This window comes from Gavia stellata, chromosome 24 (genome assembly GCF_030936135.1).
Source record: "Gavia stellata isolate bGavSte3 chromosome 24, bGavSte3.hap2, whole genome shotgun sequence".
NCBI lineage: Eukaryota > Metazoa > Chordata > Aves > Gaviiformes > Gaviidae > Gavia > Gavia stellata.
In genome coordinates, this window is record NC_082617.1 from 7615174 (window position 1) to 7640682 (window position 25509).

Sequence of the window (25509 nt, forward strand, 5' to 3'; positions counted from 1 at the left end):
TCTGTTTTTCAGCTACAAGAAACGTAAAAAGAGCTTTAGACAGCTATTGTATATTGCTGCATCTGTTCACTGAAGATTTACACAGGGAAAAAAAAGGGAAGTGCATTTATTCACCTGAGGAAAAAGGTGTCTGCTTACAGAGAGTGGGGATCCTTTTGATGTCAGAAGATAAAAATTCACGAGCTGCTACAAGCGCTATCTCCTTTAGATTAATGCACTTCTTTCACTGATGCTTGGCTATTACCCTACATGAGAAAGGACAAGAAAAGAATAACTTATTAAGCCATTCCAACGTTTAGAACAACAATGAAGACAAGTGTTATGTTAATAACTGAGTTGTATTTATTTTTATCCTAGTTCAATTGATTTGAACATAAGAGTAGAATGCTGCTCCTCACAGAGCTGTCTTTGAAGAGAGACAGAGGACAGGCAATGCTTTTGTTCATCATTAAAAGTTAATATTTTAAGGACTGACTTCGTAACAACTGAGAGACACACTGTTCAACTCATTTTACAGAGTACTTTTTCCTGCTGCTGCCAACGTATTTAAATATCAGAGCCTGCCATGCTGCCTAAAGCACAACCACAATCCTCCAAGGGCTTGTACTTCCACAGACTCTCAGGGAAGGGGCACCAAAGCCCACTGTCCTTAGACCTACGTCCATCCAGAACGCATTGCAAAATCAGACAACACAGTTGCATCACGACTTTTTGAGAGCTTAATCCATAAATGCTTGAGTAAAAAGAATGTACAGAGACCAAACAGAAAGCAGCACTAGTATCATCTGAGGTAAATTTGCAGTGGAATTTCCTTTTGCACAAAGAGCTGGGAGGGGAACAAGGCAAACCTGTTACACCAGCACGGGCAGGGAAACCTGTCCACACTGAAAGATAGAAATGCTTAACCAGTTCCAGAAAGATAAAGGCCAGAAATGCAAGTTTTGTATTATGATGGTACATTAGAATCAACCATGCCAAAACCTATGAAAAGTTATTAAAATTTGTGTGAACAGAAGTTCAAGACAAACACTCGGTAAAAGTAATTCCAGATTTCTAGAATGGGACTTTTTCCTGTCTTGATTATTTAGCCTGAAACTCTCCAAGACAGGGACTGCCACTTATGTTATTACTTTCAGTTGTACAGTACCCAAAACAGGAGGGCCTGCAGCTTGGTTGGTCCCTAACTACTAATGTAATTAACAATGATGGGAGCGTTAAGAGCCGTTTATGCCGAAGTACTTGCTGGAAGGCTCAGTAGGTCACAGCCTCAAAAGAATAGTTCAAAATGGCACTTAGAAATTACATGATCTATCACTTCATTACTTAATTCACACAATTCCAATCTGAGCAATACAGAAGCTGGTGGGATTTTTCACTGAGAACAAGACCATGCAGATCTGTTGTCTAGATGTGGGCCTATTCCAGCAAATTCTCTGTGTTTACCTCTCCCGTTGTTACAATTCAGAGCTCTGCCAGAGGTAGATCCTAAGCCCAAGTAGAAGCAATTCCCTTTTTAAAGACCAGGACTTTGTTTAGGAAACCCCAATCCCACTTGAAAACACCCTGATTAGCTGCTGGATGATTCAGAAGGTATTTAAAGATGATAAATCCCTAAACTACAGTTCAATCTAAACCCTTTTCTCTGGGTTTGTTTACTCATGCAAAACAAGAAAAATCACAGCTTTCAGAACACATACAAGCATTTCTAGCTTCCAGGATACAAGAGGAAAAGGACCCACCTTTCCCCCCAGAGTTATCACCCTTGCAGCTGCTTCCCTTTTAGTTTTATAGTTCTACCCAGATTATCCACATCCAAGACAAGGAACGTGGATGTTGCTTGTAACCTCTCATACAGTGGGACTGGAACAGCACCAGGAAAGGAAGAGGACACACCTTTCCCTAAGGCCATCACAGCTGTTTCCCTTCTGCTGTTACAACACTACATAGATTATTCAGACACACAGCAGGGGACCGGGTGCTCTTTAAATACCCTATCAGGGCCCAGAGGGGCCTAATTAAGGCCTGATAAACCTTAATGACCCTGACCAGCCTCACCTGTGGCCTCCACCCACACCCTCTGCCCATGGACTCGGGAGCCCCATTTAAGCTTTGGCCTGAGGGTTCAATCTCTGTTTCAGCAATGTTGTAGGGGTACTGGTCTCTGGCTCAGCCACAGCTATGCCTGGGTATAGACCCTGTTGATGTGGAGCCTGGCTCATATCTGGCCTTATCTCAGACCTGCCTCATCCCTGTGGACCTGTCCAGCCATCGCTAGACCATGTCTGACCTTGGTTACCATCACCTGAACTGCAGACTGGCTTCTCAACACAGCCTTGCCCCTGTCTCACTGCTACGAGCTCACCTGATGACCTGGACTCTCTGCTGCTCCCTGTTGCTATCCCTGGGTCTGCTCTGCTCGCTTTACTCGGGACTGTGGGACTGGACCCTGAATGGTGAGGCTCCTGCCCTGTTGTCTGTGTTATCATGCTCATGTCCCAATTCTATGTCCCTCAGGGGACAGCCAGCCCTTGCTACTCCACGACATGCCCATACCTTGGCTCATGGTTTACATTAATAAATTGACACTTAATCTGCTTCACTCTGTACTGAGGTGTATCTATAGTCTATCCCTATGCCAAGATTTTTCTGATGCTGCTGATGCTTTCCATCCAATCTCAATAGTTACCCATGATGCCCTTAAAAAAACCCAAACATCTGTGAAGGGTTCTAATTTGATAATGAAGGAGTAAAGGAAAAAGATATCCAGGCTAAATGTGTTTAACCACAGCTGAGAATAACTGTATGTGCTAGGAACAGCACATTTGGAGCAAGGCGAATCTTGTCTGGAAGCTACAGTAAAACATATCAATGTAAGGATGAGACTTGCTGTTCTAGCATATTCATTACAGACAACAGCCAGTTTGCATATTGATAGAGATGTAAATTTAAGTACAGGCATCTTTTAACATACAAATTTTTAGAAAAATGCACAGCCAAAGAAAGTAAACATGTTATAAATTCTGGTTTTGAGATCATTTAGTCTAGGTAAGTAGGGAACTTACTACAATGTACTAATAGTTGGTAGAGGATTACATGAAAAAAAATCTTCAGTCAGTTTCTAGTCTGTGGCATAAAAATTCCTGATTGCTATTAGGAAGTATCTTCAGACTAAGAGAGGCTTTTCAGCTGAACCAGTCCCCAGAATTATAGGGGAAAACCTCATGCTGTTTGACCACTGAAGTAGTCAAAGTGTGCCTGATAACTCAGTAGCGCAGCAAGGCGTGAAAGCCCGCGCTGCAGCTGTAGTTGCAACTATTTCTGGGGAGTCAGAAGTCTCTAGTTTTCCCAGGTGCTCCGTGCACAGGAATTATAATAATTACAACATTAAAAATATTAATTCCAAGCAAATATCCGGAGCAGAGTTCCTTTTTCAGAACCCATGGTCTGATGTTCATAGCTCCCAGGGCCTTACGAGCCGCGCGCGGCAAGGCCCGGCGCTGGCACGACATCTAGCGGCGGTGCCGGTCCCTGCCCGCAGAAAGGACCCCGCTAGAAAAACACAAGATTGGTTTTTTCATGCTTCCAGATATTTTCTGGTACCGGTCCAGGTTTCTTTGGCTGATGGCGAGATTTCGGTGTTTATTTTATTACCTAAGAGTATAAAAGGGGAAAATGAAACCGTAAGAGGTAACAGGTCATGTACAGTAATGTCTGAATCACCTCTGTACAAAGATGCGACATTCCACATAATAGCTAGTATAAAGGTCAAGACGATTGATTTTTCTCTGCCTGTTGACCCTTGCTTGCATTTTACTACTCGCCTGGTCCCATCCAGTTGTTTATCTGGCTCTAGATGAAGAAACTTGCCCAGCTGTTACTCCACACTCTGAAAGGGAAAATCAGAATGTTTGAGTTCTAAGAGCTTACAGCACTGAACTTCACATTGAAGAATTATATTTATTTATATTGATGGCTTCGTGTAAGGAAGACACGTTGCATAGTCTTTCCATTTTCTTTTAGCAGTGTGTTAGCCTAAAAGCCATTTTAGTTGCTGCTATTCATGTTCGCTGTGCTTCTTGTGTTACTCAGTTTGAGCAAGAAAGAAGTCACTGAAGTCAGGCCCAATCTGCTTGCTGTTTCTTTTTTAAGTGGGACTACAGCTACCAGTTTCAAGTAGTGCAATAGCTGCAAAACTGTTCCAGTAAGGAAGCAGAAAGCCCTTTGTTTTGTTACATATTTTTTTGTGATATTTGAAATTAATACTCTAAAGCCAACTTTAAACAGAAAGGCAGTTTTTCAGTTGTTTGGACTACCTGATGCTCAGACATCTGCTCTCACCATAGCTGCCAGGAAGAAGCTGAAACTTGCTGGCTGATCCACAGCTGAGATGGAAGCAACAACCCCAAAGCTCCCTATGAACTATGCCGCAAGGCTGAGGGCCGAGGCGGGGAGAGCTCAGGCCTTCACCCGGGGGGTGGAGCGGCCCTGCGGCACCTCACCCCAAACGAGGGCCTTGCTGGGCACCTCCACTCAGGGTGCTCTGGGGAGGCCTCAGGGCTCCCCCTTGGCCAGTGTCCCCAGCGAGGGCCATCAGCAAAGAGGGAGCTGCCACAGGGCCCCGGCCCTCACGGAGGGGCCCGGGGGCACCCTGGGAGGCAACCTGCGGGCGGGGGGCAGCCCTCGAGGGAGGGAGAAGGGCTGGGAAGCCACAAACCCCGGTGACAGGACAGACCCGCCGGCGACAGGACTGAGGGACAGCCCCGCCCCCGTCACGTGCCCCCGCCGCCCCTTGACCCCGGAAGCGGGGCAGGAAGAGGATGCTGATGCTGGAATAAACATGGCGGCCCGCGGCGCTGGGGCTGCGCTGACGCGGGCCGCGGTCGTGCTGGGGCTGGTGCTGTTCTGGGCGGGCCCGGCCGGCGCCCGCGTCCATCACCTCACCCTCAAAGTAAGGTCTGCGCCGCCCCCTGCCCTGCAGGCTCTGTTCCCAGCCGCGCTGGGCTCCCTCCGGGTCGCCTGAGGGGAGTGGCGGGGCCGGCCTGGCCCGGGCCGGCCTGGCCCTGCCCGTCTCCCGCCGTCCGGGGCTTTCTTCTCCTTCCCGCGTCTCCAGCTTCGTTCCTCTGCCTCCCCCCCGGCACGTCTCCCTCTTCACTGCTTTCTGGGCTCTCCCGCTGCGCCTCAGCCTGCCCGGCCCCCGCTGTGCTGCGCTTTCCCTGACATTTCCCCCCGCATTCCCTTAGCCCCATCCCTGTCTTCTTGGTCGTCTGTTTTTTAGTCGTGGGGAAAGTGTGTGAAGGGGCCTCAGAACTGCAGTGCTTTGAAGGTGCAAATGCTTCGTGTCCTGTTAAAAGCGAGGGAGAAGACTGTATGTGATGAGAGAGGGCTGAACATGGGATGGGCGGAGGTTTCTGGAGGGAGTTTTGGGTTGGTTTTGCTTTTAATGTGCGTTTTGCAGTACTCTTCTTGTCCTAATTGCTGATTGCTCGACTCTGAAAAGTGGCATGGCTGTTTTATTGGCCTTCCAGATGTAGTTTCTTTGCACTAATCCAGCAATCAGTAGAGGCAGAAGAAGAAGATACTGATGCTGGCAGTTTTCTGTTTTGGTTTGATAGACTTCTGGTTGTGCTTTGAAAGAGTGTTGTCTCGTCCTGTGACTATATTCAAGAAGAACTACTTATTCAGGGTTATTGATGGGAAGTGATGCAGATTGTGGCAAAAACTTGCAACTCCAGAGTGCTGGTGTCTGTTGTGTTTTAAATGAAAAGCTGTGTAGTGGTTATGTGATAGAGGAACTGTGCATTTGGGGTGATGCTTTTTAAGAGCTTCTGTATAGTTCATGAAGTGCTCTGTAAATCTTCAGAATGAGATTGTTAATCTTGTCAACAACATGCAATATTTTGCCAATAGAAACACTGCAAGAAGTTAATAAAGTGGTATATGGCTAGGACCAGCATTACAGTGTTCTCGTAGCGGTTTAGGGAGAGTGTCAAAACTTTGCAGGAGCTCCCCTTCAGCCTTTGGGATACAGCGAGTGCCAGGGGAGGACATTCATGACTTACTCATAGGGAGTTTTCCAGATTATGTAGCTGTCTAATGTGCAACCACATGAATATTGTTCTGCTTCAGGAAAAGTAATAAATTATGAGGTTTGTGCTGGTTACATTATTGTTTTGAGGAATTTGTGACCAACAGTTGAGTGCTGGAAGAATTTGTCCTGGGGTGATACTTTTCCTTTGCACAGAAAACTTTCAAACTGGCCTCAAGCAGATGTTCTCAGCAGCAAACATTACAGCTTCTAGTTCCTATTAGGATGTCTTTTAACCGCCTGGATCAATTATTAAACTGTATTTGCTGATTTTTTTTATGATCAAAGTGGGGTATGGTTTTAGTTTTGTAGGTATATTGTGTGAGTTGCAACACTGACGTACCAAGCACTGTGGAAAGTAGAAGTGCTTTTAATGCCTTTGTCCACCTCCTGTATAAACATGAGCTTTATTGTTAGAGCACAGTCTCTCCCATTTCTACATCATCCACTGCTTTACAGTGTTTATACAAACATCGGGCCCCAACAACTGTACCCTTTCACGGTGAAATCTCCCTTCTAGTGTTCTTGCCATTGGCTCCTTGCTTGTAAATGTGCTTTGACACTGTGCCAAGCTAAAGGCCACAGCTTTGTGTGAGTGGTTGCTATTAAGTTTCCTCAAACAAGCTGTTATTGCTTAAGTTAGAATAGCTTAATTCTTGTACCTTTGTAATTAGCATGCTAAGGTGAAGTGCTTTTTTGTTGTCAGAAAAACAAGCCACAGTCTGAGTGGTTTCCTGTTCTGAAAATAACTTACTTTATAAAAACATGAAAAATTATTTATTTCTTCTGAGTTAGGAAAATGATTTGTGTGAATCTTGCTGTTAGACTAACCTTGTCAAAGGACACTCCCTTCCTTAGTAGCATGTTACCAGCTTCATTAGTTTAATGAGTTATGGTAAAAAAAAAAAAAAAAAACAAACCAACGAAAAACCCAAACTACAAAAACCGACGTTATAGAAGATTGGAAACAATTTTCAGAGGTTTTCAGAAGTAGCTGGTAGTCGGAATGTTTCTCTTGACCTGAAATAAGACTTTTCTTGTCTTAACAGTTGAACGCTGTAGTATTAAAGCCTTACGCTTTGTGTAATGCAATGGCAAACTGTCTCAGAGAATGAGGAAGCTGGTCTAAACGAGGCCTTTGTCAAGCACACGGTTAAGTTTAATGCTAGCGAGTAGCCAAATGTACCCGTTTCTAGTGATTTATCAAGAGGAACCATTTGACTGGCAATGCTGTGTAGCAGCTGTGGTGTTAGTTTCTGGTTAAAGTGAGTAACCTTTGCAATTAACTGGCTTCCAAAAAGGAAGTAAGACCTCTCCTATTTTATGATACTGTCAAGGTTACAGTTTCACATTAAATTATTATTTGGAAGATGTTATTTTTCAGTGGTTGTTTGTAAATACTTGTGGCCTTTTAATGTTGGTAGGTCTCAGGCTTCAGTTGCTCAAGTTGAAAATACCTTCCACAATAATTAATTTAGTCTTACACAAATTATAAGTCTTCCTGTTAGTCTCGCAAACAATAAAATTCCTTCCACATAAGGGTAAGAACTCTCTGATGAAAGTGTCACTGTATTGATAGTGTGATCCCGATTAGGTTTTGGGTAAAATGTTGAAGAATATCTTTTTGCGCATTCTGGGCTACAGGATCTCGGATACCACTTTCCTGTAATCTTATTCAAATGTTGCAGGATCAATTTTTATCCTAAAGGAGTGGAAGAAGTGAGGAAGAGTTTTATGGAAATAAACTGAGAACTTACTGTATTGGTTTGACTGTAACCCATTAGTGATGAGTCCCAGATCATCTCTTTTCAAAGGGGCAGGTTTAACCATTAAATGCATCCTATGTAAATTAAAATAATGTGTATGCTAACAATTCAGATGCTTAAGTATTCACTTATATGGGTTCACACCTTCATTGTAAACTTACAATTGAGTATTTCTGAAGTCAGCAGTTGAGTGATTATAAATAAGACGGATTCTTCCAGCCTGTTAAATCTCCTGTGAGAGGTGAGACAATTATTAGTAAGCCAATATCTTTAAGCTGTCAATATATGGAGCAGTAGATGCTCTTGGAGAGCGTACTGTTGCTTGGTGGCAACTGGTGACTGTGTGGGATCATGTAAAGCTGAAGTATTTGTGAACTAAATCTGTAAACTCTGAGCACTCAAAGCTGAGATAAAACCAGGGAGGAAAGTGTGTGTGTGTTGTATATTAATTGTCTTTTGTTGATGGGGAGCATATTAGTAAACTGGCAGCATAAATAAACTTAAATTGAACTGAATAGCTTTTGCCAGCACTCTGAATTAAGCAGCTGTCTCTGGTCATGTTTACAAGGTGCAAAATACCTTGCGTCTGGGCGACACTGTATCCCCCACTCGTATTCCCCTCCACCCAATCACCCAGACAAATGCTTGTCTGTCCAGGTGTGGTTAAATACATAGGATGTGGCATATAAAGAGCTAGTATTAATCTTCTATTCTGACTGGGAAATTATATTGAAAGCAGCATTAAAGGAACCAGATGGGCGCTTGTTTCAAGCGCATTAAGTGACCTAGAACCCGAAGACAGCACAGCTATGGTACTCTGTTGAACAAAGCATCTGCGGTGAGCCATGTGTCACTAACTTTTTTTTCCCTCTTCTGAGCATTAAGGGAACCATCTGGTTATTTGCCAGGTTAACTTGATTCTATTAGGGCGATCTTATTACAGCTAGATTACAGTTTAGCTATGTCAGCGTTAGTGTCCTGCTGTTACAGGGAATGATATTTTACGTGTCAGGAATGTTTTGGGCAGAGATGTCAAAATTAATACTGGGGGTAAAGGAAGAGAGAGAACTTACTGTACTTCTACAGTTCTTAGCTCACTCTTCCAGTACGTCGTCCAAAACAGTTTGTTGCCTTTAGCAGCTGACTTTTCTGCGTATTCTGCATCTGATTATCTTTTCCTAGAAGAATCAGGAAGAAGAAACAATTTTCTTATTTTTGGTGACAACTTGTAAAAGTGCTTTGAATCACGTCTTAAACTTGCTTTTTAATTTTTGTTGCTCTGTTTCTGGTTTTCTTCCAATTAATGATCCAGTAGGACTGAGGGTCCAACTGCCTACCTATTTATTGATTTATAAATGCAAAGTAACAGGGATATGACCTTTCCTCATCTGATGTGGCAGCTGTGTGTAATGTTCACAGCTTTTCAGGTGAGGTCCTGCATGACCTCCTTATTTAAAAAAAAAAAAAAGCTCACTGTACTTGAACCTTTATCAGCTGAGCAAAGCATGGAAAGGGATCAATTTCTACAGTTTCATTGCCAGACTGAGAGGAAGTAAATTATTCTGCAACTAAGACTGGGAACAAAAGAAGGGGTTGGAATTTTCCTGTTAGAGAAACTAACCCAAGCAATTCTGTTTGCACCTACATATCCAGTTTTTGGTATTTGTCCTGCTTATAAGGCACAAGGCCTTGCTAAAAATCATTTTGAGGAATGGGACTACATATGAAATTTTCTCATCTACACCTTACACATAGTTTTCCAGTGTGTTACGTGTTTGACTGTCCAAATGTTGACTCTGCCTAACATAGATCTGATGGGATGACAATACACCGTGATACTTGTTAAACACTTAGCCAAAACCCAGCTCACAGTTAGGTAAGATCAGTATAGTCAACTGATTCCTCTTCAGTCTGTTGCAGTGACAGTAGCTAGCGTTCGAACAATAGTTGTCTTGATTTGTCTACAGTCTCTTTTCTTTTTTTTTTGTAGCAATATTTTGTTTAATCAGTGATGCCAGATATTTAATTTCTTCCAGACTTTTTTCTTGCGGATTCCTCAGTAGTATAGCCAGGTAATTAGCAAAGACACATTTATTTGAAGTTCCTGCTGTTCAGGTAGTTGGAAGAGTTGGTTGATGCCAGTGAAATAGTTGGTTATATCTGAAGGTATCCTAAAGAAATTTGCTCTTGGTAGGATCAGATAGATGTTTTGCACGAATACTTAAGTAAGTGTCAATCTCTGTCACCCTGCTTCCTCTTTGACTGCTGCTGCAGATGACTGTGTATGTGATTTGTAAACTTGCTTTCCTTTGTTACAGGATGATGTCAGGCAGAAAGTGCACCTGAATACCTTTGGCTTCTTCAAGGATGGTTTCATGAAAGTCAATGTCAGCAACCTTTCATTGAAGCCGCCTGTGGGCTCTGATGACAAGAGTGGTTTATCAGTAAGTCACTTTGAGTCCAATGCCTGTATTAAGGTTCCTGTGAAATTGCCCTTGCACTGGATGCCTTAGCTTGTTTGAGGTGTCAGATCCTAACTGGTGGTGCTATTGGCTTTGCTCCCCACTGTGAGCCGTTTATGAGGATATGTATATTGTGAGATTTATCCTTGAGCACTATCCATTCTGCTTTAACTTTAACTTACTGGATCCTCTACTGAACTCGATGCACACAGCTGTAACCTATATTGAACACAGGTTTTCTAAGCAGTCCTCTGATGTGTGATTTTCACATTGTTGTCCTGTTGCATTGCAATGCATCTTGTAGTCATTATATCAGTAGGTTTCCAGAACAGTGACTGTCTTATTTTTAGAGTACTCTTAACATTACATGTTATATAGCACATTATATTAGTGATTTTAATAGACTGAAATACCAGGGTAGAAAAGAGATCTGTGTTACTACTCTTCTGCGCAGTTCGACCTCTTTATTACTAAAAGTATTAAATGTTTTCCTCAAGCAAAAACATCTGGAAGAATACTGAAATAAGTTAAAGGTTCAGGGACAGAAGGTGCTCTAGATTAGTTTGGGTTTGAATCATTATGTATTTTATTCTTGGTGGATATGGATGAAGCAGCAAGTTTATTACATCTGAAGATTTTTTTTTTTCTGTCTAACAAGGTAATGAGAAGAACACCTGGATTCTGCCTTAAACATAGGTTAATTTAGAGCACAGTATCTTTGATTCTTTCAGTGGTGGTTTGGCTTCTGATACTGGGGAAACCTGAGCTGTTTTAATTTGACAGATACTTCTCAATTGTCTTATAGGTGGGGTTCAGTTTGGATCGAACAAGGAATGATGGGTTCTCCACTTACCTGGTAAGAGTAAGAGATGTGAACTTACTTTCCTAAGCTGGGGACATCTCATGGTCTGCCTTATTCCAGGAATGGTTGGAAGAAATGAAAAAAAAAAAAAAGTGGGGGGCCTTTAGACATGGGCAGGTTGTTAAGGATAATTCAGTTTTACAACTTGTTGGACTAAGAATGGTAACCTCTACCTGGGGGGGAACATGCCCCATTTCTTATAAACAGGAGGGCACTTCAAAGATGTTTTGCTTATATTGCCAGGATGAAGAAGTGGATTACTGTATCTTGAAAAAGGAACCAGAGCAAGATGTCTCTGTTGTAATCTTACTTCTGGACTTCAAAACTGAAGTGTGAGTAAATAGTGTACACTGCATTTTAAAGTTATTTATCTAGTTGAAGCTAACGTAACACATGTGAAATTTCTTCAAGGGTTTGGAAAGCTGCTGTGCATGTAGTTTATTTTTTAATGCGTTGCATGAGAGTTGAGGGGAGGTGAGAGTGAAAGAAAAAAATCTGCAGTATAAAATGGACCAAGAATTATTGCTGTATGTTGGAGGGATAAGGGGACATAGGGCAAAAGAATCATAGCTTAATTGTGCTGAAGGCATGAACATAAAGTCTTGGGTCACTTTTGCAGCTCTTGCACTGAATATGCCATTTTATTGTTTGTCTTGAATTACTTGTTTTATGGAACTACCTTTGAGGGTGCGTTGCTTTCTTTTGCAAGAACAACTGTAACTGTTTGTGTGGAAAGATAATTTCTGATGAGACTCTGGTTACCAAAACTGAATAAATTTACTTTTCTTCAGCTGCTCTTACATTTGATGTAAATGTATAGTGTGACTTCTCCCACAGTGATCAGTTTAATGCCAGGCTGCTGTAAGTCATGATCTGGTGCTTGCTTGTTCTCTGTGGTAAAAAAAAAAAACAAGACAAATTGATTTCCCTTTATTGGGTATGTGTAGGCTATGACAGATAGCCTCTTTATGAATATTGATTTGCTTTCATTTTGTATAAAACCTCTTTGTTTCTTTAGTGTGAAAGTACGGTTCTCTGCAGAAGCTGCTTCTTTGTTACCTAAAATTTCATTCATGTCTGAGGAAAATGTTACTGCCTTAAGTACCAAGCCGCTAAAAACTTCTGAACAGAGCAGCGATTCTGGTAAAAATCCTGCAAAGACCAACCAAAATACGGACAGCAAAGGTAAGCCTGCTAAACCTGACCTATATGTGCTCTCACTGCTAGTTCCTCGTTGATGTGCATATGGCAGTGTGTTGTGGTCACATTCCAGGGTCCCCTTGGGCCAGAACTTGACACACAGTCTTGTGTAAACCTGCGCATAGAGCTCCCTTCTGGGCTGGAGTCTGTCCTGCTCAGTGATTTGTGTTAACCAGTTCTATTGATCCAGCAGAGGCCTGACCTAATGTGACTGTTGGAGACCTACAGTACCTGTGAGGAGTGGTTGAGGTACTTAGTTGTCTTTTGTCTGGCAAAAAGAAGGCTAAGGGGGAATTTGGTAGCCACCAAGAACTAGTTAAAGGGAGGTTAGAAGGACAGTGATGCCAAGCTATTTTTCATAGTGGCATACGATGCAACCTGTGGCTGTTACCCCTTATTAAATCTTGGGTGTCTCAGATTGGATGTTAGGAGGGAAAATAAGACTTTCCTGGGTAGGTATTCCAGCATTGCGGCAGATCATTTGTGGAAGTTGTAGAACCTCCATCCTTTGATGTTTTAAACACTTGGTTAAACAAAACCAGGGCCAATGTGATACAGTATTGGAGCTAGGCATGCTATGAGTCAGAAGCTGGATTAAATACTTCTACAGGTCCTTTCCAGGCAATGTTTCTATGTATCTAAAGAGTTGAAATCTAGTCTGTCATGTAGAAGCTATGGGGATGGAGAAGTAACTATACAGTTAACCTTTCCTGGAGGCACAAATCTTTGTCTGGCTTCCAGATCAGCAGACGGAACGATTTTATAATCTCAGCTCTGATGGGATTAGCTCTAAACAGTTCATGTTATCCTTTCCTGGAAGAGTTTAGACTTCAGATCAGACTGCTGAGCAGTCTGATCTGAGGTAGTCCGAGTCTGTCTTGGCCTGTTATGTTCACAAGCTTTGATATTGTTGAAAATTTTACACAGCTCTTCTAACAAGTCAAGAACTAAAGCTGGATGGCACTGAAGATAATTGATCCGACAGCTCTAGTTTTGCTTTTTCTTGCATTAAAAAGTGTACCACGCACATTGACAGTGCACTGAGGTGCAAGAGCCAAAACCAAAGCTTAAGCCTTGAACTTTTGCTTCCTGGTAGAATCGGATGACCTTATGTGTGAAAAGCTCCTTATAGGAGTGGAGTGAAACTGTGAACTTGACATGCTGCTCTATTGAAGTCTCCTGTCAATTTAAGTTTCTCAAGTTAAGAACAGATACTGACTTGGCAGGTCACTTACGCTTTTGGTTTTTGTTTGTTTTTTGTTTGTTTGTGTTTTTACTAGGGCCTTGTTTAGCAGAAAGCTGAGAACTTTTTCCTTCCCCAGGGCTAATTAGGACTTCCATATGTTTTTCAGGCCATGTATTAATGTCCTGATTAAGATTAGTCAGTGAGATTAACAGTACTCAGTCATAGCATTAAAAGTCATAGCTGTAGACGGTATGAAACAAGGCTGTAGCGCCTGCATCTGGTATAGGTCATCTGCTTCCTGCATCACTGTAATTGGAGGGGTTGGAAAGATTTCTTGGGTAGGCTTTTGTAGAAGCTGTAATAGTAGAGAAGCCTATCCTAGCATTTGAGGATGCATTCAGAATGACTGCTAGTTGTAGGAAGAGTCCTGGGAGAGTAAGGAAGAAAGGGGAAGAATCTCTGTTAATGGTTATCTAGGAAACTGCCACACAGACAAGTATAGGAAGATTTGAGTAAGGTTTTGGCAATGTGTAAAAGGTGGTAGTCTATGAGGATGTCGAAATGGAAACACTCTAAATGTACCATTAATACTTTTATCTCTAGATAAGAAGTCCAAACGAAGTACAACGTCCTCCCAGGTAAGAAACTATCTGCTGTTCTTTTTCAGAAAGAACCTGGGGGAATATTCCAGTATAAGCATAGCCAGAAAGTGGAGAGTGATTTTTTTTTTTTTTTTTTTTTTTTTTTTCCTATTGCTTTCAGCTTCCACTGTAAATACACAGAATGCAGTTTTGATTGTCTGGATGATGTAGCCAAATGTGGTAGTTACCTGCTTAAAAAAATCTGAAAGTCTCTTTTTCTTTTCCTAGAGCGTAGTAGAACAAGAACATCCTGTTCACAATGACAGAGGAACTTTCTCATTTCAGGTAGGGTGTCTGTCGGTGTCCAGTCCTAATGTGTGCAGACAGTTCTTTCACTGTACTACTTTGTGAAAAATAAGTCTGTTTCTCCCTACTGTAATCCCCATTTCTTTGGTGTAGATGCCTCTCTGATAGCTCAGTAAGTTTTTGCATGGACTCTTGTTAAGAATAAGTGCTGGAAATCCTTCTTCTTAGGGTATGGGAGCTGTTTCAAACTGTCTTTGGTATGAAGCAGTTTTTCTAAATATCTTAGCCTGTGAGCCCTCAGCATATTAAAGTTTACTGTGATGCAACTAGTGCATACAGATTTCTAACAACAAATAGCTGTGACCTGACTGATGACTCACTTAAGGGGAAGATACTCTGTGTGAAACCAGATTAATGCTTTGTTTTGGCACACTGGTTTGCTTCTGAGTGTTGGTCACTATAAAACAAACACATTTTAAATTCTCTTACATGAGCCAAATCTCATTTCTATAGCTATCACAATTTGTATAGTTGGAGGAGGAACAGAATAGCTGCTTATGCTTCAGGGCAAGTATGATCAAAATTTTATGCTTCACCATGTTAAATACACAACACTTCTTGTTATCTTTTCTCTGTGGTGAACTAAGTTAAACACTGATACCTAAAGGCCTTTGATAAAGGTCTTGGATTACCAGAGTGCTTAATTATAGATAGGTGCAATGATTTTGCATCTGGAATTCTCTTGAAACTTGCAGATATGCTGGTAGCCTCAGAACAGTATGCTTGCTGAAAGGAACCAACTGACTCTAAATGACTGACCTTTTTCATGCTTCGGTAGAGATGGCTTCTTAGCAGGGCAACCCTGTTGTGAATGAGAAGAATGCTGACTTTCCTATTCCTTATTTTCAGTTTTTTTTTAACATCAGCTCTGATAACCAAGAAGGTCTCTACAGCCTATATTTCCATAAATGTGTTGGCAAGGATGGGCCGACGAATGATCAGCAGCTATTTAGTCTTGATGTGAGTATAGCTTCTAAAGTATAATTAACTCGTTCACTTAGACTGAAATGCACAGCTTCCAATTCTAGCTTGTATACCAAGCAGACACTGTACATGAGTGTTATATATGGGTTGGGAAGTGATTCAGAGTTGTGCATTTAATCTCTGTAGTGGCATTTCTGAAGAAGCTACTACAGTAAGAAGAATTAAAATACTAGTTTTGGAGAAATGTCTGGAAATCTGAAGACTGCGTGTGGGCTGGGTTCAGTCTACACAGTTGTGACTAGATGCTGCAATGAGATGGGAGCTAAACCAGCTGTTCATGTTTTGCTGTGCTCAAATCACTTTTTTTTCATTACACAATTGCAGATATTAAGCCTGTTGCTGCAGTCTGAATTGTTGGTATTTGTGAAATCAGTGTTTTTGTTTTTTCTGGCATAATCAAAGGTGCGTTTCTACAGTGTTAGATGCACATCTTAAAGGCAATATGTTATAGCAAATGTCTTACCTCTTTTAACATCCAAGGGTTCGGTCCTATGCTCCTTTGAGCCAGAGTGCATTATCACAGTTCAGGCTTTCCCTTTTGTCTCTTTCCTGTGCTCGTGCTGGCATCCATGCTGGTGCATAGTGAGCTATTCTGTAATGAATCCTCTCGTGGACCAAGGTAACTCTCAGCCAGGTCAGACCCCTGAACTGCTTTTTACACGGTTGTGCTAACGCTACTGCAAGGGAGCATGTAGGTGATAAAACGTAGCAGCCCTAACTTAACTCAGACTAGACTACTTTAAATCTGCTTTTGAAGTTGTACGTTTAGAAGACCAAGTTTTTGAATTGCTGTTTCTTGCTTTGACCCACTGAAGAAATTGGAAAGAGATGAAGACCTAGATAACTAACCTGCTTGGTTGTATTTAGAGATGCAGGGCAGTTTCAGTACTGCAAACTAGTCCTGGTGCATTATTTTAATGAAGTCCTAGCACATATAGCCAAGCTGTTTAGGGGTATAAATGGGATGTTAAATAAAACTTCTGTTTTCTCAGTCACAGGGTAATAGGCTTGCAGCAGAGTGCTTCCTTTGTCTTGACAGGTGAAGAAATCCACTGTAGTAAACCTAATAGTGAGTTTTTCAGCTATGTATGACTCTCTCCACACCTAAAATTGGGACTGTGCTAAAAAAACCTGCTAGTTTTGTGCAAGGTTGTACATGCTGCTTCTGAATCAAAGGTGGGGTGGGCAAACTCTCTGAAGTTTAATATAGAGAACAACTATTCTTTGGGGAAATTACTTTGCCTTTCTGAATTATGTTGCATAACTGAAGTACTGTAAGGAACCTCTGTCCTTTTCTGCTTTCCAACGATATTGTTGTGGGTGTGATTTTGCAGAATGTTTTGAGATTCTTGAGGATGAAGAGTTGCTTTTATTTTTTTCTTTGAGTCTCACAACAGTCACCACTTCAGAAAAGCTAATTTTAAATGAACGAATTTGATTGTGAACTGTAATTGTTAACTCAGTGCTTTAACAAAATGTTTTTTCAACTGTACACATAACACATGTTTAATTTTCAGATAGAAATTACGGAAAAGAATCCTGAAAGCTACCTCTCAGCGGGTGAGATCCCACTGCCAAAACTTTACATTTCCATGGCTATCTTCTTCTTCCTGTCTGGGACTGTATGGATCCACATACTTCGTAAACGCAGGTAAGCGGACTATTTTGGTGTCAGTGACAAGTATGGGCCTACCTTGTTTGATTTTTATTCCTCCTCTTATAATGCCCAATTCACAGTCAGATTTAATCACTTAAAACTCCAAATCCGGCTCAATATTGTATGCCTAATAGATACAGTTTATAGTTGAAACCAGCTACTTCTGTCAGTGTCATTGTTGCAGACTATTGTTCTGAAGTTATCAAGTCTTATGTTAAGAAATTCTTTGTGTAGTATACATATTTGTTGCCACAATATATTTTAATAAACAGGAAATTCCTGTAGTAGATGGCAAAAGGAGAATGCTGTTTGAAAATAACTTTAAGTAACAAGAAAAACTTGGTCAAATTTTTTTCATATGGGGAATGGCAGCTTATGGCAGTGGAGAGCCATAAACATTTTGATTATAGTCAAAAGTGGTAGGAATTCCTAATTGAAAACCATGCTTAATAGCTAAAGCAGAGTGACAGAAGCCAGGAGCACTATGATTCCATTTTGGCTTTACCTCTGACTTAGTCTGAAGTTCACTTGGTGATCAGATTATTTGGTAGTCTGGTGTTCACTTGATGGTCTGGTATAGTGATTTGGGGGCAGAGGGTGGAGTAATACCTGTTTGAATTATGTTTTGCAAATTTGCTAACAGTTATGATCTGTATATGCAAGATGTTCCTATGAATTACTACTTTCAATTAACCCAAGTATTAAAAATCAGAGTTGTAGAACATGTAGTTGAAACGTTGTTCAGGATGTTGCAAAAACTTGGACTGCAGCATTAAAGGGAATCCTTTTACACTAATAGTCAGCTCAGCCTGGGAGTTACTGTTTGACATTTATAGGTTTTAAAGAAATACCCTTGGGAACTGAAATTTTTACTGCTGGCTTTTAATTGATCATCTTTCTTCTGTTTTTTCTTCCCAGAAATGATGTCTTTAAGATTCACTGGCTAATGGCAGCCCTCCCTTTCACAAAATCTCTGTCCTTAGTCTTCCATGCAGTACGTATAATGTCTCTGCCTTAAGTTGTTCAGCTAGGAAGTAGAAACATGGAATCCAGAGCATTCTGTCAGAGAAATCTGCTTTGGGGGGGAGAATGGGAGGGGGAGAGAAGTGTCTTTCATATTGAAGCATTGGAACTGAACTGCAGCTGTTTGGTGGAAGTGATTCAGTTTTCATCAGCAAATTCTGACTTTAAATACAATTGAGATCGTGGCCTGAAGTGGTGAAGCAGCAAGCATATACGAGGGTTGAATGAGTTCCATGAATTCTAATGTTTTGGCTATCTAAGGCTGGCCTGAAAGCTTGAGCTATGGTGCTGCTTCAGCTACGGGGCTTGCAATAAATGTTAATAAATGGAAACCTTGATGAATGTTTGTAAAATTCAGGGGCACTACTTCATCTAAAGTAGTATGGTGTACTGTAACAGACCTAACATTATAAACTTTAACACCTTCAATACATAAAGTCTCTGTTGAATTGTATTGACTTTGCCTTTCCACTGGAAAGATCTCATAAACAAAGGTAATGGTAAGCATTTAATCCTTCAGTGTTTGTGCCAGCCATGATCTTCACCTTCACGTTCATGATAGGATAACTGCTGCAAACATTTTTGGAGTTTAATGAACTGAGTCTGGTTTCCAGTGAAAGTGAAACTAGAAAGCCTCTAGTCACCTAATGCAAGAGAACTTGAACAATGAATGAATAAATAGGTTACATATGCGGGTGTTTAACTACAGCTAAGTGTGGGAGCTGTGTGGGAAGGATGTAGGTTGTATGGGATATATCCACTAACACTTAGGAAATACAGCAAATGGAAATGAACTCATTGTTGCTGAACAAAACTAGAATTCGTTGGGAGGAAGTATTCTCTAAGGTGTGACAGAACTGAGTTTGTACACGCTGATTAGAAAATGAAACTTGAAGTGGCTGTCAAGCAGACCTATTTTATAGACATGGGTGAGGTGCTGATGAGCAGCTTGTAAAGTAATGTACTGTATTTTCTGCTTCCAGATCGACTATCACTACATTTCTTCTCAGGGATTTCCTATTGAAGGCTGGGCTGTTGTTTATTACATCACTCACCTGTAAGTATGTCAGAAGATTGATGTGATAGATTCAAACAATGAAGCTGAATTCCCTGTGGGGCTGCCCCCTCCCTCCCTCCTGAGCAAACTGAAAAATTGCTGATTCTTTGGTACTACGGTCTGAGTGACAAGGCAACAATCAGCCCTGTGTGAAGGGGAAAGCTTTACTTATAGAGGGCAGCTGCAGAGAATTGGTACTTATCTGGGTGGAGGAGTAAATGGAGAAGAAATGCTTTGCTTTTCTTTGTTCATGCTAATATTCAAGTATCTAATTTGCTCTTGGTGTGAATGGTAAGAGGGTACAGCTGCCAGTGTTTTCTCCTGTTCATGATGGTGAATGGATGACTCCCCCAGGAAAAGACTGCATATATTGACAATTGTGAATGAAGTGTAATATTGCTATGTGGTACGCAGTTGTAAGCAAGTACATCTGCTTCACTGTTGTAGGATAAGCACTTGCCAAAATTATGAATAGCAAGGCATTTGTTTGGGTTTACTGACTGTAGGAGAGAACCTGGGCAGAAGAGGAAGTGTGATAAAATAAAGTCTCTCACTGCAGTATCTGTTTCTCTTTCAGACTGAAGGGTGCTCTTCTGTTCATCACTATCGCCCTTATTGGCACAGGCTGGGCTTTCATTAAACATATCCTGTCAGATAAAGACAAAAAAATTTTCATGATTGTCATCCCACTTCAGGTGAGGACTGAGCTGTGTCAATACTTACTATCTTGTGGGAGAGCTGCTTGTGGAAACTGTAAAAGGCTGTGAATCCTTCGCAAAATACCACACAGTTACTGCTTTTATAAGCCTGTTGGTTACAATTTCAGTTGATCTGGAATTTCCTGGGCCAATAGTTGCTTCTGTAATTTTCCCCACTTGTCTCCCTATATTGAGTATGAGATAATGGTGATCAAATAGTGTTGGCAAATGATTAACTGGCTATAAGGTAGGTATATTCCTGCTGAGGCAAAACAGTACTAAACTACTAAGCAGAGAAATTAAATGAAAGTTGTCACTTCTGAAATGCTTGCTGAATGGGCTTAAGAAAAAGAAAGGGGAAAACTGAGACTTGTGGGTCCACTGGGTCTGAAGGAAACTTTCCCAGTGTGTTCAAAGTGATCAGTGCTTGCCTCCTACTCCAGGAACTGATGTAAATAGGAGGGCAGCACTTCTGTTTGTTGTAGATAGAACAGCTTTTCTGCCTTTCCAGATGGAATCCCTTACTTGGCTGCAGATCCAGAAGTATATAATTAGTGCTTGAGGCTCTTACAGAGCTCAGGTATGGAGTACAAAACATGGTCAATGACCAGTTTGAATTATTGGCTTTTTATCTACCGATACTGTAGATTCAGCATAGTACATAACAAAAAGGACTACTTTCTGAATGTTAGCAGAAATATGTTTCAATCAGTTTTACTTCTGTAAATCCTGTGAAGATGCTGCTGAACGTGTGACTTTCTTGACCTAGAGCTGCCGAAGAATTATTGATGTTACTGAATGGGCTCTTTCTGCAACTGTGGGACAGCTTTTGCTGAATTGGCAGCCCACATCTAGTACCTCCTTGGAAAGCTTCTGAAACCATTAAGCATGTTTTGTCCTGTAGGTACTGGCAAATGTGGCGTACATTATCATAGAGTCAACAGAAGAGGGGACAACTGAATACGGACTGTGGAAAGAAATCCTCTTCCTGGTAGACTTGCTATGTTGTGGAGCCATCCTATTTCCAGTGGTATGGTGAGTCACTGTATGTGTTGTGTGGTTTCTGAGCCTTGATGGCTTGAGCTGTTTCTGAACTAATGAGTATTGACTGCTAGTTAGAGCTAAAGATACTGCCAAACCAAAAAGGTTGGTCCTTTGGAGTCAAGCATTCTGTTAACTTTTTTTAAACTGTATCAGTCTTAACACTTCAATCTTGTGTTGTGGCAGATACTTGTTTTTGGGGTGTTTAAGTGGGGATAAGGTAAGGTGGGCGGTGATTTAAGTGTGGCCAGCACAGTGTAGACTATAGGTGCTTTTGAAACTTGGAATTCTGCAGAAGTGCTGACTCTCTTACGTTGAGGAATAGGACTTTATTTTACTGACTGAGGTTGAAAACTAGGCTGTTTAGACAACACTATTGTTTTAGAATTTAAGATCAGTGCTGCCTTCAAGCAGAGTAGCTGCATTTTTACTTGACTGTTTAGAAGAAATAATCCTCCAGGGAGCATTTCCCTGCCCTTCCTTCCTCTCTACTTGGCAAGCAATAATGTTGGTTACATAAAACTTGACAAAAACACAGATAATTCAGATAAACACTACTGTTGCTTCTTGCCAGTTAGTCAGGACATCTATCTTCTAAATTAATTTTAGTCTTAGTTGGATAAACAGCTGGATTTAAAGGAGGATATGAAGGAGCTTCTGGCTCCTTGGTTAGTAAACACAAATATTCTTTTTTTCTCCACTATATCTGGTATTTTTTTTCTGAAACACAGAGTGAATATAAATGTCTGTCTAGTAAACATGTCGTCATCATCATCCCTCTAGAATGTGTAACTCTTTAGTGTTTCAGAGAAATGTTTCATAATGTACATGTGTGTACGTGTATAAAGACACGCATACATGTTGCTCAGTAGATGGGAGTAAGCTTCAGCTTCACTTGTGAGGGTGAGTTTCAGCTATCCTTACCTTCCCAGTTGTCCTCTGTATCAAGGCAAAACCCTACACAGTCTTGGTGGCCTTCTGCCAAGGCTGGGAAATGTCTTCCAAGAAATCTGCACTACTCACTTGTCCCTTCCTCCGCTCCAGTCAAAATCTTGCAGCTCTTCTGAGTTTGAGAGCATTTGGGTATGGTAAATAAAACTATGGGAATATTAACTTTAATTGTAGAGACGCTCTGATTTCCTGTGATAAAGGTGACTCTCACAGTCGCAGCTTTTACGACCTAATGCTAGAATCCGTATGTCCTACTTAGTGGTATGCTGGTACAAAAACTTGGTTTCTATAAGGGAACTGTATCTGAAGAACAAATGCATTTGGGTGAGCTGTCCTGTAACTGTTTATAGTGTGCAGCTAGTGTTCCTGCATTGTCATAGTACCAACATAAACCGGCAGTGAAGCCCAGGACATAAAATCCTGCCCCTTTTCCATCTGGATAGTGTCACTGCAGCTGGTGGGATGACTCATGTGAGCAAGGTGACTAAGACGTGGCCCTTGAATTTGCATTCCTGCAGCGTAGCTTCTGTTACATAAGTTGCCTATGTAGACATGTAAGCTGTAATCAACTATTTAAATGAAAAGAGCTTAAAAGAGCAGTAAGATGCCAAATGCTTGACAGTACTCTGAATAGTAGCTCAGCTTAATTGTACAAGTGGAAAGCATTATGCTGGAAAATGCCCCAGTTTCTCACTCTGCTCCCTCCCTCCCACAAAGCCTTCTGTAGGCTGAAGTAGGCTTTGGCAATCTGCTTTCTTAATCACAAGGAGATACAGATACTTGAACAAACTGCCCAAGCTGAGGGTGAAATATATGCACTGCCAAGCACACTAAGCACAGTTAATTACAAGCCTACCCCAGCCGTAAAGAGCTAACAAAACTTGTCAGTGTTCTAGAGGGCTGCAGTGAAAAGGGAGTACAAAAATTATAGCAAATCTACTCCTTTTTTTAATTTTTATTTTTCAGGTCAATAAGACATTTACAGGAGGCTTCAGCAACAGATGGGAAAGGCAAGTAATCTGTAACTTTTTTCTATTTTATGCTACATGCCATAAGATAATGCTAGAATATCAAACACATGATGCTGATTTAAAATATGTAAACTAAAACTACAAATCTATGCTATGTTAGTGTCACACTGCTGCTTTTCCTCAGTGGGCTTGTGGGAGGGAATAACTTTCGGAAAATGACCTTTTTCATGTATTGCTTTGACTATCAGAACTCATATGTGGAACTCACTGTCTCGTACTTGCACAGCTCTGAGAGCTTGAGCTAGACACGACATCTAGAGCAAATCATCTTGACAGATTTGCCTTCTTTTCTCAGACTTGAGTGTTTGGAAGCAGAACTAGAAATGAATTCCAGAATTGCTGGCTATTAGTCAAAATAGACCCCCTTATTTCAATTTCTGCAGAAATCTGTTCCTGCCAGAATAGAGGAAACAAACCTCATTGTGAAACAAACCATAAATTGGCATTCAATGTAACACAGTTCTTGACTTGTCCATGTTTGTAGAGCAGCTTAAAGGACTACTTGTGTCAAGTCGAGTTATATTTATTGTAGCAGTGAAAATGAGATGATGGATGGAAAACCAACCCAAATATGGCTTCTGTAGCGTGTGCTTTTCCTGCCTTGTCTGCTCACTTCTGAATTAGTTCTTCAGTTGGCTGTAGATGCAAGCTATGGAGCATAGCACTGGCTTCCTTGGAAGCAGGCAACCATTTCAATATTCTGTCACTTGATGGCTTACTCTTCTTGGAATCTTTATTTGTAGAAGGTCCTTTTTTGGCAACATCCTTTCAACCCAGTCTTATCCCTTAACTGTTGTCTCTCCTTTCTGGAGATAGCGTCCTAGGTCTGGATACTTCTTCCAGCCGTTTCCTGGCTCCCACTGAGGCACTTGCATTTCAGTGCAGATTGCCTCTGTAGTCTAGTAGGTGAAGTATAAGGCTGGGTACTGAACTCAGGTCTGTGCAGACCACAGATTAGGTCTTTTCTTGCCATCCAATAGAATGAGACAATAATGAAGGTGAGCTCAGCATTTTTTTGAGATTCAGAGTTGTTTAAAAAACCCAAACAGCAACCGTACACACACACAGAAAACCCCACCCCAAACCTGGGGTGGGGAATATTAATTTGTAATAGAAACCAATGTGAAAGAGGTTAGTGTTGATAATGTAATGTGAATCTTATTGGTAGCTTTCTCGTAAGTGTGTTCACATGGGTTCAGTGACATTCACTGATGAATTTGTTTTACCTTGTCCACTGAGCATATATGTTCTGGAGTATTTATGCTCTTACTGTTACAAAGTCTGCTTAAATTTAGACATTTCTTGAAGCAGTCCCTTCTGAACTGAGGACTTCACGTATGTAAGGCCTGCTTCTTAGCTGAAGCCACCGTGTGTGACACATAGAGGTCAGCTTTCCTGTAACTAAGGCAGAACTGCTGGGTGGCAGTGGAGCCTGTGACTATTCCGGCGCTGAGCACTCAGCAGCTAGTGCTTGTAACTGAGAGACAAACCCTCTAAATCTGTGTGCCCTCAGGTGATCGCCCCGTGCCTACTTTGCACTGGATGGTTCTTATCGCAAGATGGTGCTATGGAGTTTGCTTGACTTCAAAACATGTTGAGTGAAGGAGAGAAGTAAGGTGGCTAACATCAGGGATGTTCAGCGTAAAGACTGGACCTGTCCACTGTTCATCTTAATGGGTGAAATCCAGATCTGAGTAGAAGTAAGCGGTTCTGAGGGATGCATTGTAGTTTATAATGGAGGTAAAAGAAAATGGTGATCTGAGAAGAACTGGTTGTGTCTTTATAGCTAGGCAGTGCTATGCACAATAGCCCTTGAGGACTGTTCTTAGTCCTCTGTTTTGCATTGTTTTCCACAGTAACAGCACTCTTTATCATGAATGTTGCTTGTGGATCACCTACTGCTGGTACCACGCTTTACCTACTGATGTTACCATCTGTTTGTACAGATCCTGCAAGTGCAATAATTGAGTCTTGAGAGGGACTTAGCAGCTGTGTTATGCTACGCTAATAATAAAAGGGTAGCTAAGGAAAAAATTTTCAGGGAAAACATTGCATAGGCTGGCAGCAGATTGTTGCCAGCACAGCCACTGTGCTGGGACTCACTTCTGAAATAGAATGTGGTTATAGTGTTTAGAGGCTGTTGATAGGAGCCCATAGGGAGCAAGTGAATGGCAATGTGATGCCAGAAGCAGGATGTTACCTAATGATGTCATGCTGCTAGTGTGCCTGGTTGAGAAAACCAAAAGTGATTTGGTTGCTCTGTAATAAGGTAAAATCGTTCATGTTAGGCTTATCATGAATAGTCTTGACCAGAACCACATGCTCTTAACTCTGTAGGCTTCCCTTAGAGGCCCTGTTCTGCAGAGGTGCTGCACGGTGTCTTAGCTTCTCATGAGAAGAACAGGACCAGTGCGAACTCTAAAATTACCAGCATTTTTTTTTTCACAGATAGTTTTCTCCTGAAGTGGTGAAAACTACTGGATCCTTTCTTATGCAGTTTAACTGCTGCACTGCCTGTCCTGTGGTTAGAGTTGACTGAATCTTGTGCAGACAATTCTG

At 41.4% G+C, this 25509-nt stretch overlaps 1 protein-coding gene across 1 annotated transcript in view; it reads left to right on the plus strand.

The window, feature by feature from the left end:
* The first annotated feature begins 4837 nt into the window (after positions 1–4837).
* Positions 4838–25509, plus strand: part of GPR107 (G protein-coupled receptor 107) — a 40554-nt gene continuing 19882 nt past the window's right edge. The window contains exons 1-14 of the mRNA XM_059828715.1: positions 4838–4948; positions 10170–10295; positions 11119–11169; positions 11419–11507; positions 12194–12360; positions 14165–14199; positions 14431–14487; positions 15358–15468; positions 17010–17143; positions 18068–18143; positions 19156–19229; positions 19807–19924; positions 20832–20962; positions 22886–22929. Coding sequence (XP_059684698.1) covers positions 4838–4948; positions 10170–10295; positions 11119–11169; positions 11419–11507; positions 12194–12360; positions 14165–14199; positions 14431–14487; positions 15358–15468; positions 17010–17143; positions 18068–18143; positions 19156–19229; positions 19807–19924; positions 20832–20962; positions 22886–22929 — 1324 coding nt within the window. The remainder of the gene's footprint in view (positions 4949–10169; positions 10296–11118; positions 11170–11418; positions 11508–12193; positions 12361–14164; positions 14200–14430; positions 14488–15357; positions 15469–17009; positions 17144–18067; positions 18144–19155; positions 19230–19806; positions 19925–20831; positions 20963–22885; positions 22930–25509) is intronic.